Raw genomic sequence first — 19,294 nt, forward strand, 5'->3', positions numbered from 1 at the left:
CGGAGAATAAGCAAAACTGCACTCACATATAGTTAGGGCTGCAATACTTCTTCAAGTGTGCGTACAAAGATTCTCAAATTTTTATCTGATATGGTTTTGCTTTTTAGGTTTATGTGGTTTTGAGGGCATTTGAATCTTTTTATATGAGTTTTTGGTAATTTTTGAAAGTTTTTGAAAAACATTGATATTTATGAAAGTAAGAGGCAAATTTTAGCTATTTTTTATTTTATAAAAACTTGAAACTCACACACAGAGGTACCATGAGGGCTCGAACCGATAACCATTTTGGAGCAAACTAAAGGCATGGATCAATCCAACTAAGTCCAAAGAGGTTGTTTGCTTGCTAAGAATAAGTTAAAAACTTCTATGAGATGGGCCTCTAAATTATGCATCTCTCTAGCTTTCTCATCTCCTTATAAAATTTCATCCATACTAGTAGAAGTTGTTCATAAAGTAATTTTGTTTTAAGAAACTCACATCACGTGATGAGAAAGATGAATACCCAAAGTTATAAGACCATGACATTAAAGTATTTCTCAACAATTGCAGAGTTGATCTTAATATGCATAGTTGTACTCGTACCAATAATTCCATTTGCTGACTCAGGTCAATCTTGTTTGCTTTCAATCAAATTGGGTTAGCGATATAGAATTGGTACATCACAGCCACACATAGTGGTCAGTGGATCACCTCAACTCAATAATTTGCACATGCAGCAGATGCCTTGAGTAAATGAGCTCATGATCATATAGATATGATATGAAAAATTGTATTGAAAATTAGCTCATCAAAGGTCAGTTGAAGACAAAATTGAGTCATATATATGTATATATATGTTCACCTTTTTTTTTTCTTTTTCTCTTGTGGTGGTTTTGTTTGTATATATAAATTCAGATCTTGTTCTGTTTGGTGGCCTTCTGGGGAAATATCACGTGAGCCTTTGTGAATCTTTGGAGCCTTTTACCTCAACCATTCTCTGAAAATACATCAGGTCTACAACAAAAGCCCCATTAGTAGCAACGGGTCTAGCCCAGTGAAAAAACTTTGACTTCATCTCAAGTTCAACTCCAATAACACTGATAGTGTGTGTGAGAAAATCACCTCCCCAATATCGCTTGTGAAAACAAGGCCCCATTAGTGTAAAAATACATCATATTATTCCTCTAAAACTAAAGTCTAGTCTCTTTCCTAAATTTAAATTGGACTTGTGTCCTCCCAAATCATAAAAGAGTTTCTTTAGCTATTGTTTTTTAGATAATATTTGTTTTCTTTTTTGGATTACTTCAAATATCATGACTTTCATTCTACGTACTAATTTTAAATAGAATAATGCTACTCTTACCACATTTGTATACCATTTCTTTATAATCTTATGTACATCAATTAAAATTATTTAATATTTTCTTTTCTTTTATGATTTATTCCCTTATTTGTTTTTGTAATTGCCTTAATTAAAATACACTTCATTCATTTAATTGATGTGGCATATAATATGAACGTCTCATGTATAGAATTGTGGGATAAAAATGTGGTAAGTGTAGCATTACTCTTTTAAATATAATTTGTACTTTTGTAAACATTCATCTATCGAATGAGAGTACAAGACTCATTATGAAAATCAAATAAGTTTTTATGCAAGAGAAATTGGATTAAAATTCTTAACAAACTCTTCATCATCTTTCTTCAGAATCTTATTTGCATATTTGTTGAACACTTCAACAACAAGTTTGAAGAATATAAAGTCTAATCGGTTATTTTTTGGGTTAAGAACTTTTCATCAAGCAAAATATCAGAGAACGGGAAATCAAACACAAGACGAGACCGCGAGTCCAGGGTAAATGCTCTACTACACTCTAATTTTTGGTTTAGCATAAGATGCCTACAATTAAGGGTACTCTAATTTTTTCTCCTTCCTTCCCTTAAAAGTTTTTCCCTCGATGGAGGTAATGACTGCTCTGGACCGATAGGGCAACGACCTCTTATTCCATCATGTACACAAAGAACATAAAAAATAAATTATAAATAAAAGCAATAAAACAGAGACAAGAAAGGTCTCTCAGCTAAGAGGACTGTTCTCATTTTCAAATATAATGAAAGAAATGACTACCCCTACTATATGGTTTCCTACTGGGCCGAGGATAAAATTCCCATAGTAGCCCCCTGGCAACCCTTGTTTCTCAACTCAATAACCTTCTTGTGGGAGTTGGAATGGACTGACGCAACGAATGTAGGACTTGCAGCAGGGCGGTACTCCGGAAAGAGACGGCCAGACCTATAACGAACCCCGCACGCATTGCAGAGGGTCTTTGGTCCTAGTGGCCCTTCCCTCCACTGAGGGGTCTTCGTCACTGCACAGTGCATGCATCTCTTAGTCTCCCGACTCTCACCTGGTTCCTCCTGGGAGAGCTTTCTCATCTCTGCACTTGAGAGCTGCGATAGATTCCTTTTCTTCTTTTGTTTTCTTTTGGCAGCGTTCGACATCTCCTCAGTGAGAGAGCCTTCTAAGTCTGATTCAGAAGCATCCCAATGATATAAATTTTCAGAGGCAGAGGAGTTGGATGAGGTGCTGGGAAAGAACTGAGTATTGAAAATAGCAGGGCTTGAACGCTTGCTTCGTGAAAGCTTGCTTCGGGTACGCTTTTCAAACTTGGGCTCAAATTGAGCAGCACAAGAGCCAATACTTTCAAGGTCCTCGCTGCGAATACTGCTTATTCCTCGGGTAGTTTTAGCAGCAGTCCTTGGTAATTGATTTCGCTGAGAAGTTTGTCCATACTGAAAGCAAATCAAAGGACAATCGGAATAACCAAAAGAAATAGATGAGAGAAGGACCAATGTTGCATTTATTACATAAATTCTGGCTAGAACAATAATAAACCCCAAGTTTCTTCGCAAGAAACGAAACAAGAAAAAGGCAAGCAAATTTAAGATACCAAGTACAAATGAGGTATCCTACCATTCCTAAACATAAAACTCAGTGAGTTTTTATATGTGTTTCACCATCAACTGCACGGAGGTTATAACTAATTTATATGGGCCACAAGGCCATTATGCAGAGGTTGAGTCTTCTCAAGAATAAGATAAAAATTGAACACCATCCACATTGATAGACTTAAAGAAAGCTTCAAAGCAACAAAAGACCCTATTTTAGAGTATACTCTATATGAAAAACGAACACCAGTCACCTTAGTCCTCTTAGAATTGTAAAATTAGAGCTGAAATCTTCAAGTGGAGCCTAAAACTTTTTTGAGATAAATTGCAGATGCATAATAAGCAGTTTTCTCTAATCAAATACGTATATCTTATACAAATCCTGCCAACCACAAAAAGCCTAGATGTCTAATTCATCATATCCTTTTATTTGTTCTATAAAAAAAATCAATACTGACTTAATGTATGGTTCTGATTCTTGTACATTACAAACCATAAGGAAAGACCCTAATACCTAAATCACGAAGTGAAGAAACAACAGTCTGTTATGCATGTCTTGTATGTGCAAGATGCATTGGTTAAATCTAGTCTCAGAATATACTCTGAGCCTCATTCCATCAAAGTCAGCCAGTAACACCATATGATTTACATCCTTCGAGGATAAGTTCAACTTGCAGGAAGCCAGTTTGGGTGGTGGAAATACAAGAGCAGGCATGAAAACTCAACTACATAACAAAAAAATCCTATATAATGGAAGCTGTGATGACATGCCAGAGATATATACTTACTTCTATCTTCTTTCAAAGTATACCTATAGTATCTTATCAAAAGAAAAATATACAAATAGTAGGCTTTCCATCATCACTACACTTTGCCTAACCATAATGTTCATAGTACATTAAAAGGGTAAGGTGCATTATTCAAGCATTTGACAATAACTAGTTATGTATACTTTTTGTATCCCATATGAATAAAATTGCCGATTATATACATCACTTAGTCACAGTCTTCCTCGAATATTATATGCCATAGTGCAAAGCAACATGCAGAGACAAACTAACTAGTTATGTATGGAAGAAAAATTGTCAAAACCAAATGCTGGGCTCAACCATCAATCATATTAGCAGAAACTATTCAACACAACGGCGCCATGCGAAACTACTTAATAGAGGCAAGTACCTTTTCACAGTAAAAACAAAATATAATGAAAACCCTTTAAGGGGCAGAAGATAATAAACTCACCGAAGTGGAGAGGTTCTTAGGTTTCATGTCGTCGTTACCATCCAAAACTCTTGGACAAAACAAATCTTCAAAGGAAGGCGGTTCGAGGTTTTGGAATTGCGCATACCAATCTTCGTCTTCAACACACTCTTCAATATCTTCCATGGGGAAATCAAGAGTCTTGAGTTCGTCAGGGAGGAAGCTCTCGATATTGAAATTATCATCAGTGGGCATAGAACTAGCCATGGCACTAATATTCTGTTTACAGTGGCAAAAGGGCAACAAAGGAAGCAAGCGTTAATTAAGAAAACTCTAAGGCATACTGACAAACAAGTGAGCATGCAATTCGCTTGTTATATATAAAGTTCAAAACAATAAAACAAACTCAAAAGGAAGAGATATCTTAGTGAGAAGTCAAAAAGGAAAAGCTATCTCAGGGATTGGATTGGATTGGATTATTACGTAATTACTTATCAACGTGGGATTGCATTATACAGACGGGTTTGGGCCATAAATTCACAGGAAAAAGGGTTTTGATTGGGTAGAAAATCGTCATTAATTGAAGGTTACCCTAATTAGGACTCTGAATATTCTATTATCCAATTAATTTCTTCATTAATGTTGAATTGGAAACAAAGCACAAAACTGGAAACGTCCTTTTTCGGCTCGGTACTTTCAAAACCAGCAACGTCGCCGTTTTACCATGGCAGAGACTACTCGAGCAAAATGAGAAAGAAAAAGAAAAACAATCCTCGTATTCCGGATTCCCAAAGCACCCTGTTTGGCTTCTGAGAAAATGCCGGGAAAAATAAAATTGCTAGAAAGGCAAACAATAATTCACATTGCATGGAGATTAAACAATTACAGTCTCAGTCCAACAACTAGCAGAATATTTAATTTCAAATAAATTCAAAAAAATTTAAACAAATAAGCGGAAAGTAATGGGGGCCTTTTTTGTTTTGTTGTTTCCAATTCAATTTTCTGGCCAACCAAACAAAGTAGAAACGAAGGAAAAGAGAGAAAATGCAAATACAAGAGAGAAGCAAACTGCGAAGGCAAACCTCTGAAAAACCCTAAAACCGGCGAATGAAAACATCATTCACGAAGAAGAAGAAAAATGGTAAAGAAGATAGAGGGATGGGAGTGTTGGACCTCACGCTTCGTTAGCTTGGTGACGTCAGCAGAGACCGCCGTCATTGTCTTGTCACAAGAACCTAAGGGAGAGAGGGAGAGAGAGAGAGCTGTTGGCTGTTTGGTTTTGGTTGTTGCAGAGAGGGGGAGGGGGAGAGAGAGAGAGGGAAGGGGAGAGAGAGAAAGACAGAGATAGAGATAGAGATATAGAGATAGAGAGAGAGAGAGAGGAGAAGGAGAAGAAGGAGAAGAAGGCTTTCTGAGCCCCTCTTTGCCTTTGTCTGAGATTGGAATTTAGGTTTTCTTTTCTCACCAGAAGTAGGGGGGTTACTGTGTGAAGCTGCCCATGCGTTTTTACAGTGAGGTCTCACTTCCAAATTAGGTTCAGATTTTGTTCGCTTCATTCAGTCAACGTCCACAACGTGCGTAGCGTACTTTTAAGTTTTTCAGTTCAAAGTATTTGCAAACACTACGCTTCAATTTTAGTATTATTATTATTATATGCTCAAAATTCCATTTATATCACTCCAAAATATCACTATTATTCTCCAACAAAATCAATTCTTTGTTTCTTTTTCTTCTGAACTGAAATCTTTAGCAAAAAGGAGAGAAAACTAAATTATATATTTTGAGGAGGAGCTTCTTAGATTTTGATTCAATCCTTACCGACCCACACATTTTCATTGTTAATGAGAACCAAGGGATCAAAATTGTTGTGAGAATGTGTACACACTTATTATGTGTAAGTTATTTTTTTCTTCATTCTGTCTCTTATTCTCAAAATCTTGGCCGTATCATGTCTTGTTCGACCTCATGAATAATCAGGCTATAACCACGGCGCCTTGGTCTTAGATTACAGTAGCCTGACCATGGAGCTTTTTTTTGGGTTTCCTTCAAGAAGTTAGAAACAAACTTAAAAAACAAAATGCAAAAGATTTTTAATTTTCTTTTAAGATTTAGAAATAGAGCAATAATAAAATCAGATCATGCATTATAGTATAGTCTAACAAGAAGCGTCGGTGGTTGTGATACGAATTCAAATGAGGAGGTGGCAATGTCACATGTGGGCCTTCATTTTTTAATGGCATCAAACATCACCATCACTGCCACCACTCAACTCAACCACTGTATATGTATCACCGACGATTGGGGAACATTCTTATTTTATTTATAATTTTTGGTCAAATATTTGGGGGAACAAAATTCAAATCTTGCAGTTGCCATCCCTCATCTAACAAACTACATAAAAAAATATAAAATAAAATAAAAAATTCAATCGAAGTCAGTAATTTTATGAATCTTTGATTGGATCTTTTTATTTTCTTCCATATTTCCTTGCTACTAGGAAAAACCAACTTGGGTTCAAAGGAAAAAACTCTTCTTTTTACATTCCCCATCACCATAAAGTTTGAGTTTCTACTTTAAACTACCTTTAAGCAACACCCATGGGCCACATATACAAGTCATAATCTTTTTCAATTGCATCAAAATGTAGCCTCTTAATACAATGATGAAACCCAAATGATTGGTTTTGGAGAAAAAAATACATACCAGTTTGGCTACGAAAGGGATGCAATTTGTAAGTTGTATCCAACTCTTTCTTCATGATAACAACACCAACCATAGAAATTAAATTTGTCCCCTTCTTTTCTGGGGTTAGGTTAGGCTTCAAATGTGCTCTGTCTAGACTGATTCAACCACAAAATCAAAAGACTATGACAAATCAAATAGAACCAAGGATTAAACTAGAGTAAAGTAGTTCCCTTTGTTTTCTATTTACTTGTATTTGTTTTTTTTTTTCCCAATAGTTTTGAAGCATGTGATGCTTACAGTTTATGAAGATGTATATTCACATTTTAATTTCTGACATCCAAAGAAACAAGGCTGAAAGGAGTAAAACAAGAGTCATGCCTAACTAGAGGACTTTCCAAAATGACATTGACTGCAATATGAGCTGTTCAATGTACTCTCCCGCTTCTCCTGCAATTTAGATACAGTAATTAAAGGAATTAAGTACCTATGAAGCACTCAGACAGTGTGCCATAAACGAGAAAGACTTCCATGAAATGGGGATAACACTTTTTTGCTATCCCCGGCCAATAACGCTATAACACTTCCACGTCGCATAGCATTGTTGGCGGGGATAAAAACAATGTTATCCCCATTGCAACTAAGTTTTTCTCGAAATAAAGGGTCATTAAAAAAAATTACCTGTCATCAAAGCATGTAAACCCTTAGCTGCAGAGAACACTGGAATATGCTATGGTCAGACGTCCAAGCGCGTGTGGTCAACTAACCTTAGCAAAATCCATACAAATTTACAGGTCGGCATGAACAGCTAAAACAGATGAAACAGACACGTTGGCTTGTGATGTGACCAAAGTATACCAATCATATTGAAAGGTTATTACGTAGAAAGGTAAGAAAATAGGATCAGTTTTATCATTATGAACAGAACATGTAAAACAAATTAGTAAAATATGATTAAGACTTTAGCACCACACAAAACACTTTCATGTATGTATATAAAAGAAAATAACTGTATACATACTTTGTAACAGGTGGCCACTATAGAGAAATTGTCAGTTCATGTCTGCAGGTGGACAGGCAAGATAAAAGCTTGGTACAAAATATGAATATCTAAGAGTTATTGTCACTGTGCAATGAACCCAAGCTGCTCTCATGTTGGAGAAACAGTCAGGAAAAGATTTGGACAATGAAAATAACCATGATGCTGCCATAAATCCCTTTGAGGTCAAGCAACCATCTGGGAACTAACAAAGGTGAATGCCTAAAACAGGATTTCTGTATTTTAAAATCTAAGGCATCATATACAATTACCAACAACAATCTGCTATTTCAGTCCCAAAGCCCCATTACAATAGAATTTACAAGTTGTGGTTAGATGAAATTCCTCACCTGGAAACCATCTGAATCCTTTCAAAACATGAACATCTACAAAAAAGAATTCAATTTATGAAACCATCATATAGCATTTTCTTCCACCACAATTATATTTTCAGTTCACAAGCCCGTTTTTGACAAAACTAAAAATTCATGGGTGAATGTACATTTATCAATTGGAAGAAAAACAGACACAATACATATATTTTATGCATCCTGCCACGCAGGTATGATGTATGTATATATGTATGGAATTGTGCACTGTGGTAACAAATTTTTGCATTATAAGCTTGCATTGTTTGCAAGGGTATTGTAAGCATATTCATAAAGCTCAAGATCGAGGTGGTTACGTTGCCCTTATCTGCTGGAGAACCAGTTTAGGAACCTGAAGTTATGCCTATAATATTTTAAAGGTCAATTTCCATTGCGAGAAAAGAAAAGAAAAAAACATAAGAGAGAGCTCAATTTAAGCAAGCCAACAAAGGTGAGCACTGAGCTGTAGCAACTCAACACTGACACAAAATTAAAGTGCCTAGAAGGAAGTTCACAAGGCAAGAAGCAAACAAGGGGAAACTGCTATATAATACTTTGACTATCTCATAAATTGGATATGTTCTAGATATATTGTGCATCTAAACCAGAAGAGAGAGCAAGTTCGAGAAAAAATGAATGCTGTGCACACACATGAATGAATGTTGCAAAAGATAATTTATCGTACTAGCTAGTTTGGAGAAACTAGAAATTTAAGGCTACCTCCTTTGAAAAGTTTTCATGGGGAAGATTCTCTTTAAAGAAGAGGTGTGCTTGCGTGTTTGGGCCTCCAGTAAATTAGAAATGCAGTCTTCATACGCTTCCATAGGTTGTCCCACAGTCATCTAATATCGTGGTAGAGAGGATCAAAGTCAGCATTCTGAAAGTGGGAAACAGATCAACTCCCATTGTGTCAATATCCAAAATGGTTTACATCTTCGTTGACTAATTCAACAGTCTCAAGTGAAGCAGTCTCACTTTCTTTTCATGTGAGGTGCTGTTGTCTCATTTGAGAGAACAAAGCACAGCAAGAAAGCTACTAAAACCAATATTCAAATCCCATCCAGGTGGTAATGATGAGTTTTTCTAATTACCTGAAGGTCATTGTCATTAGGCTTGGAAACTGAAGCTGAGCAGATATGTTCTGCAGCACAAGTAGTAGAATATGAAGGCGGCCAGATTCATTACCTAACACAACCCTATCTATAATTATCATAAGAAATGGAAAATGAATATGTTACCCAAACAACTATGCACCATTAAATTCTCTAATGCTAACAAAGTTCTGTCTTAATGCATCAAATTTGAAGTGCATGTTCTCTACTTTATTGTGTTCTCAGCGGTAAAACAAAACAGAACATATACATTTGCCTGTTTATGAATTTCTACTCCTGCTCAAGTTAAGATAACAGAAATGATAAATAGATGCCGCACTGACCAGATTTGCTGTTAGCAGCACTCTGTTACTAGAACTTGATCCCCGGGCACCAACTACACATGTGCAAGCATGGCTGCAGATTCTCCAACATATACATACATAAATACATCTACATTTGCAAACATACTTGCAGGCACCAATTGCATTTGCAACAATGGTTACAGATTCTCCACCATGCATGCACGCATTTGCATACATCTACTAATCTACATTTACGTGCACACAGACATACCAACATGGAGTTATGGAAAATACTACTAACCCCAACCATTTCTCCGAGCCCAAATGGCACATGATACGCACTCCACATCTTGCATTAAAAACACTACAATGTGATAGAATCTAAAACTTGAGAATGACCATAAGTTGGGGAAAATAGTTGGGCTATATAGCATTGTCCTGCATGCATAAAAACTCGTTTGGGGTAGAATCCATACACCTTATTTCTACTCCAACCATTGCTAACCAACAAAGAAACATTGGCATTCTGAGAAAGTGTAAAAGAAAAAACAATAACATTCATAAACTGACAAAATGAGCATGATAAGTATTTATTTAGTTTTATTCGCTCCCAAATTTTCATGGAATTTATTTCTTTTCCTTTCAAACAAACAGGATTAGAAGCCAAAAACCCAAAAAATGGAAAACAGAGAACATGCATTTTCGACATTAGGAGTTGAGGTATGGAAATAGGCAAACTTATAAGCATTCAGAAAACCCTAACGAGCAGAGGCACAAGAAGAGAGCGAGAAATTCACAGACAGGAAGAATAAAAGAAGCGAATGGAATAGAACTCAACGAAATTGGAGGTCTCGTGGTCATAGACAGTGGTGGGACTCAAGCAGACAGCGCGGAAGGTCAAAGAGGTCTGAGCCCCCACCATTTGGAACCTTCCAGTCCAGAGAAACTGAAAAGGGCGGTGCCTGGTTTAAAATTTTCTCAGCAACCAAACAGGTTTAAAAATTAAAAACGTTTTCTTGTAGCTTGACATTAAAATTTTGTTTTTTAAATTTATTAAAGCACGGACTAGGCTCATCATGCACCATGACTAACAATGCTTTCATAAAAATATAAAAAATAAAAAATAAAAAAGAAAATTTTAGCTTCAACTCAAGAAAATCCTTAGTAATTTAGAGCTGGTAAGAGTATTTGTTTGCAGATGACCTCGGTTTTATTAATATTTCATAAAAACGTTTCGCCGCGCGGCTCTACTCCTCTTTTAGTTTTTTAAAAAATAGTTTAGCCGACCGGCTATACTCGGTAATGTTTCATAAAAATAGTATAGCCGGCGGCTATACTTATTCTGACACGTGGGCGCCTAATCACTCATCTTTTGTATTTTTAATAAATAGTATAGCCGTTCGGCTGTACTCGATTTTTAAATTTTTTAAAAAAAGTTGTATAGCCGAACGGCTATACTCTACTTATTCTTGTTTTAAAAAATAGTATAGCCGATCGGCTATACAGGTTTTACCAAATGTTTTTTAAAACAGTATAGCCGCGCTTTTTTTTTTTGGGGACACGTGTCGGCTTAGGCGCTAGGTGGGGTTTATATATATATGAATATTATAGCCGGTCGGCTATACTCGGTCTCCTAATTTTTTCAAAAAATTAGTCTAGCCGGGCGGCTATACTCGGCTTCGTAAATGTTTCAAAAATAGTATAGCCGCGCGGCGATACGGATTTTGGCACGTATCGCTGGGCGCGTCCTCTTTTGTTTTGTTTTTAATAAATAGTATAGCTGTGGGGCTATACCCGATTTTTTTAATTTTGTTTAAAAAATAGTATAGCCGACCGGCTTGACTGGGTTTTTTGTTTTTTTTAAAAATAGTATAGCCGCGCGGCTATATATATACACATATATAGTGGGATCCTTTTAGTCTTTTAAATTTTTTTCCCCGATTTTCATTTATCAATAAGAGTAGTTTAGAGCATTATTCATTACTATTAAGCCATTACCCGAGTCTATTGTCCCTTTTTGTTTTTATTTTTTTATTTTTTCAGAGTTAATAACCATATAAAGAATTTAGCACTTTCACGGTTAATAATGTATTATACACGTAGGTATTTTATTCGAATTTTTCCCATTCCGTATTTTACTAAGTATGAATGAATGTGCATGAAGCTTTGTTTGCAAGCAAGGTTCCATTCAAACCAGATCCAGGATTAATATCCTGGGACACTCGTATGACACCAATATTTGGATGTGAAGCTCAGAACATCCAGATAGATAGTTCATATACATTATTAATAGCTGTTGAGCATGCGCAATTTGGGACTGAAGCCTGCTCTGGTGGATCTCCAGGAAATGATTCCTACATCATGTCACTACCTCCATCAACTTCTTTATTTGCTTCCTCCAAGCTTTTATGTTTAGAGTGGTCTATGTAAAACCACTTCCACCACAACTTTTTACTTTTGAGCGGATATCTGCACACTTTTTACTTTTGAGTCGAGCTAAAATTCTGAGAGGTCACTGCACCTGTGATTTGAACTTCATCCATACGGTCCAATTTCAAAGAAAGCCTTGACAATGAAGCGGTCCAATTTCAAAGAAAGCCTTGACAATGAAGCTGAAATTCCTTCCTTAGCTGTGAGTCCAGGGTATCTCTCAACCACTGTTTTGTTGTTTTCAGATACTGATGCAGTATTATCCACATCTGGGACTCCACTACTTCTAATTCCCTTCTGCAGGCACCAGTTCCTTCTGGTTCTTTTGAATTGACATTGAAGAGAATTTTTCTGCTGGGATTCTTCAGGTAAAATACTGAATCCATCCAATACACAGTCATTTAAGCGCAATTTATTTTCCTGGAAAACCTGTTCTCCAACACAGCAGGATATCGGAAGGTCCAGTTGTTCGGTATTTTCGTTTCCACAATCAGTTGTCACCAGTTGACAATTTTCTATTTGCTCCGTATTCACCAGGCAACGCGAAATCCACTGAGGTCTATCTACTGATATGTAGAGAGGATCAACAAGCGTCAAATAGTGAACTCTGTGGATAAACTCAGGCCCAGTCCAAAACTCCTCCCTCCAAAATATTGTGGTAATCATTAATGAAAACTTTATTGAGACCTAAGTTAGAATTAAATTATTTAAAGATATGCAAGAGAAATTAGACACTCAACATACAATGACAAATGCAGTGCAAAGTCATTCCAACCTTATTTTCTGAAGAGGCGATAAGTAGGCTAGATCATATATCAGAGCAAATGGCTTAACTTCAAGAATAAGAAAACAACAATGTTTTATCTTGTTCACGATTTGCTAAAAGCTTTCCGTGATAAAAAGAACTTGTTTGCTGTGCTGTATATATGCAATTAGAAGACTATAACCTATTATCACTAATTAATTATAATACTGCTGTTCTCTCCAAAAAAAAAAAAAAAAAACATTATAATACTGCAGTAATCGTTATAAGTATTAATTTCAAGCTAATGAACCACCAAAGCATCCATGCTATGCACATAAAAGAGATGCTTATCCTTTTGTTTGGACAAAAGGGAGATGCTTGCCTGAAATGAATAGATTTATGTGATACTCTCAACTCAGTCAAGAACAAAGTATGAAACCAGGAATGTTTCAGCAAAAGTAGACTTGTTCAATGATTAACCATCTTTCTCAAAAGCTTTCTTTCCTTTTTCTTTAGATACCATTTTCCATGATTGAACAACTAGCTCCGATAAGTAACTGAAAGAAATGCTCCCAGCAATTTTTATTAAGCACAACGCAGAACACACACAAACGCAATCCAACAACACAATCTTGACAGATAAACTATATGACCTGCAACTGTTTGTTTTCAAATATTATGAAAAATCAGATGGTAGGTACAACTATTGATGTATTCATCCATGGATTGTCGATCCCCATTCAATCAATTAGGTGGGACCTTAAAAATAATATTCTATCATGGGTCAAATACACATATATGCCAAAAGTTTATGTACATCAGTATGATATCTTCCAAATCTCAACATTCTGTCAGGTGTGTAAAACTTCTCCAACTAATCTTAAATACAAGATGCCAATTATTTCAGAATTAAAATTGTGTAAGAAAGAGGAAATGTCAATTGGACTTCCTAGTCTAGTTCCTTTCCTTCTAGATTCTTCTACAGTTACCCTATTTCTAGTCTAGTACTACAAGAAACACTATTGTTTTTCACCATCCTGTGCATCATGGATAGACATTAGAGGCTCAATCCACACCACTTTTCCAAAACCAAGAAACTATCAGATAAGCAATTGAATTTCTCATATCTAATTGGTGACCCACAGACACCAAATCATATCTAATCAGATATATTTTCTAAAAATCCAGCTTAATAAAAAAAATTAAGTTAAATATTAAAAATTAAAAAACAGATGATTTGATAAACCTGTTTTTTGAGCCAATTTCGCAGCTTAGGAACTTCCTCCACCAATCAAGATTTGGTCCGTCGAATCTCCACCTTCTTTGCAACCGCCACAGCCCGGTTACTCACCCTTCTTGGCTTTCTGCACATTTCAGCACACAATCAAACACCAAACACCAAACACCAAACACTCGAACCTTTCTGTTTCCCCTTTCTCTCCGTTCCTACATTTTCTCGGCAACCAAACAGAAATAATAGAATGAAGAACAGAAGCGATTCAACCAAACCTGAAGAGCGGCTCAGAATTTTGTAGTTGACGCGAGCGCAGAGACGAGGGAAGGCATCGTCGCCGTAAGGGTTGCTGCTGCTTCTCGATGTCGTACTTATCGTATTTCTTGCACATTGAGTCGACTCGGCAGATGCTCATTCTTGTTTCCTCTCAGAATGAGAAGAGAAAATCTAAGATCGCCGCATTAGAGAGAGGGTGAGAGAGTCTCGTCTCGTCTTGACCAGGCATTGCGTCTCTCTGTGCCTGTTAGAGAGAGGGTGAATCTACTGACGGGTTTTTCATTTTTGGAGAAGGTAGTAGAACACGACAGGGTGACATCATTCACTTTTTTTTTTGGCGGGTACACATCCCATTGGACATTTCCGCCTGCCCACCCTTTTTTAAAATCTCAGAGGCAAATTGGATAAATTGCGAGTCTGGAAGCCGAGCTTTGATTTGGTCTCATGACTTGCGGTTTCGAAGCGGTCGACTTCACTGGTTAAACACAATGCTTTGCTAAGATATAGGGATTTTCTATTTAAACCTCACATTTTTCTTTGTTCACTCTAGTCTTCATATTAAGTTTTAGAAATCCCCTTACAACTTCCTGTTGACAAACTCTCTCTCTCTCTTTGTGAACAATACCTAAGTGTTGGAATTCTAGTTATAGTTATTGGAGAGAGGTAAAGCTGTTCTCTTTCTCTAGAAAGTATTAAATTTCTGATTTTGGGTCTCATTTGTTTGTGTGTTTTTTTTTCCTAGAGACAAAGAAAATTGTGGGGTTTAAATGGAAAATCTCTTTTAATTTTTTTTTTTCAGTTTGGGCTGTATTTAAAGGTAGTTTGGGAAGATAGTGGGGTTTTCTTATAAATTGTGAAAATTTAAATTAAAAGTTGGGGTGAACTAAGAGCATCTCCAACCAATGTGTCAAAAGTGGCACATAGACATTTAACGACTAGAAATAACATATCATATTACTCCAACCGATATGTCAAAGCTGATGTAGAATGAAGGCTAGAGGTTGAGATGCTATTTTTGATATCCCAAAAGCAAGATGTCAAATGAATATTTTATTATTTTTAAAGATAGTTGATTGTTACTTTCATTTATTATTTTCCTTTTTATATTTTTTTCTTCTTTATCTTAAATGATTTGACTGTTACAATAATTATTTATTTGACATATCAGGTATAGTGTAAAACTGTGTAAATGTCAAATTGCCACATCAGCCATCAAATTTAAATTTGATGTTTGGTATTTGACATCTCTCTTGGAGATGCTCTAAGAGAAGTGTGAAGTTTAAATAGAAAATCTCATGATATATTGGGTTTTCGGGCCCTTAAATACTTTTACTAGCCCAAAAAATTATTTTAATTTTAGAGGTCGTTGTGGAATTTTTGTTTTTCATTTCTGTTTGGATTCCTATTTTTGTTAAAACTTCTATCGATCAACAACTTTAAACTTCTACTGATAAACAAACTTGTGATGTCCTATACTTAAAAACGTTTTTTTATTTTTATAAAAGAAATAGTATCGCTGCCTAGCCATACATGGTTTTTTCTATTTTTTTAAAAAGAAATATTATAGCCGCGCAGCTATACTTGATTTTTTTAGTAGAAATAGTATAGCAAATGTAAGATACTCATATTGAACATGTACATACGTATTATTTACAAAATTTTCAATAATACACACAAAATTCACATATTATATACATAATATTAAAAAAAAATTTAAAAATATATAAAAATATTATGTAGTGGCTGAACTTTTATGTTGTAATATGCCAAAATTTTGCTGCGCAACTATACCAAATTAATATGTATAAACTAATGCAAGGGTCTTTTTTTCTTTTAATTTTTATAATCGTATAGCCGCGCGGCTATACTCGGGGTTTTCTAATTTGTTTTAAAAACAAATAGTATCTCGGCACGGCTATACTAGGTTTTTAAAATGTTTTAAAAAGAAATAGTCTAGACGCACGGCTATACACGGTGTTTTTTTGGACATCGCCATGTGGCAGAGAACTACTCTTTGAATATATATATATATATATATATGAATATCTGAAAGGTATAGCCGCACGGCTATATATATATACAAATATTTTAAGGTAAGAGCCGTGCGGCTATACTCGGTTTTCTTGGACATCCCTGTGAGGCGGAGAAGGGCTTTTTAAATATAAATGAATATTTAAAAGTTATAGCCGCGCGGTAGTACTGTATATATATTCGAATATTTTAAAAGTATAGCCGTGCGGCTATACGTTTTAAATATTTTCGAATATTTTATCGATCAACCAACTGAAAATAGCACACAATTAAATTTCCTTAAATCCTTAAACTTCTATCGATCAACAACTTAAAACTGAATCGAGATGATCTTCTGGCTTTGTGATGTCCTATTGTTGTCTGCAGGTTCTTTAGTTTGTTTTTAAAGGTCAAAAGACTCAAAATCTTTTCATTCAGATTAATTATTGCAGTGGTCTTTGAATTATACATTAATTTCAAATCAGCACTTTAAGACAAAACAATTAAATTTTTTTTACAACCAATAAATCAGCACTTAATAAAAGATAAGCTCTTTGGTGTGTTATTAAAATTCATCTCCCTTCACCTCCCCTTTTTGGTAGTTTTGGGGTGATACCTAAAACTACGTATCTCAAAATTATTTCCAACAACGCTTTTCTAGATAACTATGCACAGAACACCAACTTGAAAATTTTCCTTTTTTATTTGCTAAAAAGAAAAAAAAACCATCAATTCAAGTTTACAAAAAGTTTAAGAGGGACAAAGTTCTGATGAGTTGAAAGCTCAGGCACGCTTGGCGACATTAGATTTCACAAGCTTGTACATGGCCATGCCCATACACAGACCAAATAAAATCACCCTCCAGTTGCTCTTCCTCTTCGTCCTCCTCGTCCTCTTGACGCTCCTCGTCCTCCCCTCCCCGGTAATCAAAGTCTTTGAATCCTTCTTATAACAATCGATAGTCTGCCAACTATCCTCATCATCAAAACAGGCCTGCAATTACAAAGCAACTTTTTTTTTTATTAAAAAAAAAATGAAAGCAGATGAATTATCTTAGAATATTAATTAAAACACACTCTCCAAGCATATTAATTAAGCACCTGATAATTGGTGACGCAGATAATCTTGGTCTCAATCAAATTATCCCCTTCTGAAGAAATAAAATAAAATAAAAGTGATTTTCTTGAGCAACAAATCCCATATATATATATACATATAATATATATATTATAAATAATGTATATACAGAGAAATTTTTTTGTTTTTGGTCAAGAATGTATATAAAGAGAATAGTAAACTCACTGCGGGAGTCGACATACTTTCCATGGATATCAGCTCTCAACGTATTTTGAATTGGGTGTTCCAACAAACAAAGCATGGATTGCTTATTATATTGTTCAAAACATATAAAGAAGAGTAGGGAGATAAAAGCAAAGAAGCTAAAAAGGAAATATATCTCACGGATTGGATGCTCTCCTATTTACTAAGTGGCACATTGCAGTAAAAGGAAACTCTATTTATTTGGTGAAAATCTCCATTCATTGAATGTTAGCCAAAACCTGGCTCTTAATTTTAATTCATGTTAGCCATTGTTGTTTGATTTCGTAGCAGTGAACCCTAATTTTGATATGCTTATGTAGAAATAACTTATGCTCACACGCATTCCTGTTAGAAATATACACTTCCTAGAAAAGCACTTGGCAATGCTTCTCGAGAAAAACACTTATACATTGCTTATCCAAAAAGTGCTTCTCCTAAAAAGCACAAAAAATGTTTCTCCATATACAGCACAATTACATCTAGAGTACATCGAACTTTTAGTTATTCTGCCCGAACCACAAAAAAAAGCTCATCATGCATATGCTCACAAGTGCATGCACTAATTATAAAACGTCAAGAGAAAACAAAACAACATAATCAAATCGCTCGAACAACAGTGTATGTTCTAAACAGTGCCCGAACCACACAAAAATAGGCTCATGATGGTTTTAGAGTATGCTCACAAGTGCAAGCCCAAATTTTAAAACTTTGACAAAACAAATTTTGGACAAAATAATGAGATCGCTCAAACAATAGTGTAGTAACACCTAATTGTTACTGAACATTTGTAGACAACCCCATCACACTATACTTTTGTACTATCATGACACAATTGTTCGTACAACGGTGTAGACCTAAACGTCACTAGATATTAGTTTTATTAAAAAAAAGTCGATATTAAAAACGACCATTCAATCCAACGCAATCCAATATTAGATGAGACTAGATTGAATCATAACCTCTTGTTGGACTGGATTATAAAATGTATCCAACTTACATTAGATAAGCTGAAAATTAGCTGAAAATTGATCGAAGAGGTGAACAACCCTAGTCTTCTGGCTAAGGAACCCTACTCCAAAACAAGATTTCCTTCTTTGGCAACAAAAATTAAAAAAAAAACCAATGAAAGCCCTAATATCATAGTACTCTCTTTCCACCGGTAGTTCGACCAGTGCTCCACCATAAAGTGCATTTTCCAATACAGAAAACGAGAAAATGTTATTTTTTGAGGCGAGACAGTAGAAACAGTATTCCGAAATCCACCAAAATAGAGAGAAAATTCTCAAAATGTATGAAAAATATGTTAGAGTTACCAAGTAGGGTTCTGTAAGTTTGTTTAAATAAAAATATAAAACACTAAAAGCCTAAGAATCTCAAAAGGAAGCAAATTACCAAAACGAAAAATTAATTTCAATTGAAGCAAAAATGGAATAAAATATCACCATATCGGGAATCCCAACTATTCACGATTTTTCCTTTTCTAGAGTTATATTTGTTATGTTTGAGCGAAATTTTCGCTTCTTGAAAAGAGAAACCTTACCATTGTTTCTTCGTTTGAGAGTGATTCTGAATAGACCAATAATCACTTTTATGGAGAATAACTTCTCCATATAATATAATCACTTTAAGTGATTTTATGGAGAAGCACAGGGGAGCTGCATCTTCC

At 35.4% G+C, this 19,294-nt stretch overlaps 1 protein-coding gene and 2 long non-coding RNA genes across 6 annotated transcripts; all 3 read right to left on the bottom strand.

Moving 5' to 3' along the window:
• Positions 1 to 1,992: 1,992 nt before the first annotated feature.
• GATA13 (GATA transcription factor 13) lies at positions 1,993 to 5,556 on the bottom strand. 2 transcript variants are annotated; one of them, XM_008247015.2, is made up of 3 exons: positions 5,302 to 5,556; positions 4,171 to 4,407; positions 1,993 to 2,772 (listed from the first exon to the last, which is right to left on the bottom strand). In XM_008247015.2, exons 1-3 carry the CDS (start codon positions 5,344 to 5,346, stop codon positions 2,125 to 2,127), a joined length of 930 nt encoding a protein of 309 aa, XP_008245237.2. In that variant the 5' UTR covers positions 5,347 to 5,556; the 3' UTR covers positions 1,993 to 2,124. The 2 variants fall into 2 exon arrangements, with proteins under 2 accessions (XP_008245237.2, XP_008245238.2); XM_008247016.3 differs by having other exon boundaries at positions 5,211 to 5,352.
• Positions 5,557 to 7,008: 1,452 nt separating this feature from the next.
• LOC103343352 (uncharacterized) lies at positions 7,009 to 10,798 on the bottom strand. Of its 3 annotated transcripts, none has more exons than XR_016124789.1 (5): positions 10,452 to 10,798; positions 9,309 to 9,725; positions 8,938 to 9,094; positions 7,492 to 8,235; positions 7,009 to 7,260 (listed from the first exon to the last, which is right to left on the bottom strand). It is a non-coding gene; the product is annotated as an uncharacterized LOC103343352 (long non-coding RNA). The 3 variants fall into 3 exon arrangements; XR_016124785.1 differs by having other exon boundaries at positions 9,309 to 9,358; positions 9,653 to 10,798; XR_016124781.1 differs by having other exon boundaries at positions 9,309 to 10,798.
• Positions 10,799 to 11,719: 921 nt separating this feature from the next.
• LOC107881937 (uncharacterized) lies at positions 11,720 to 14,712 on the bottom strand. Its single transcript, XR_016123589.1, has 3 exons — positions 14,298 to 14,712; positions 12,213 to 14,152; positions 11,720 to 12,178 (listed from the first exon to the last, which is right to left on the bottom strand). It is a non-coding gene; the product is annotated as an uncharacterized LOC107881937 (long non-coding RNA).
• Positions 14,713 to 19,294: the final 4,582 nt, after the last annotated feature.

This window comes from Prunus mume, linkage group LG1 (genome assembly GCF_029339155.1).
Source record: "Prunus mume cultivar Tortuosa linkage group LG1, ASM2933915v1, whole genome shotgun sequence".
In the NCBI taxonomy this organism is placed as follows: domain Eukaryota; kingdom Viridiplantae; phylum Streptophyta; class Magnoliopsida; order Rosales; family Rosaceae; genus Prunus; species Prunus mume.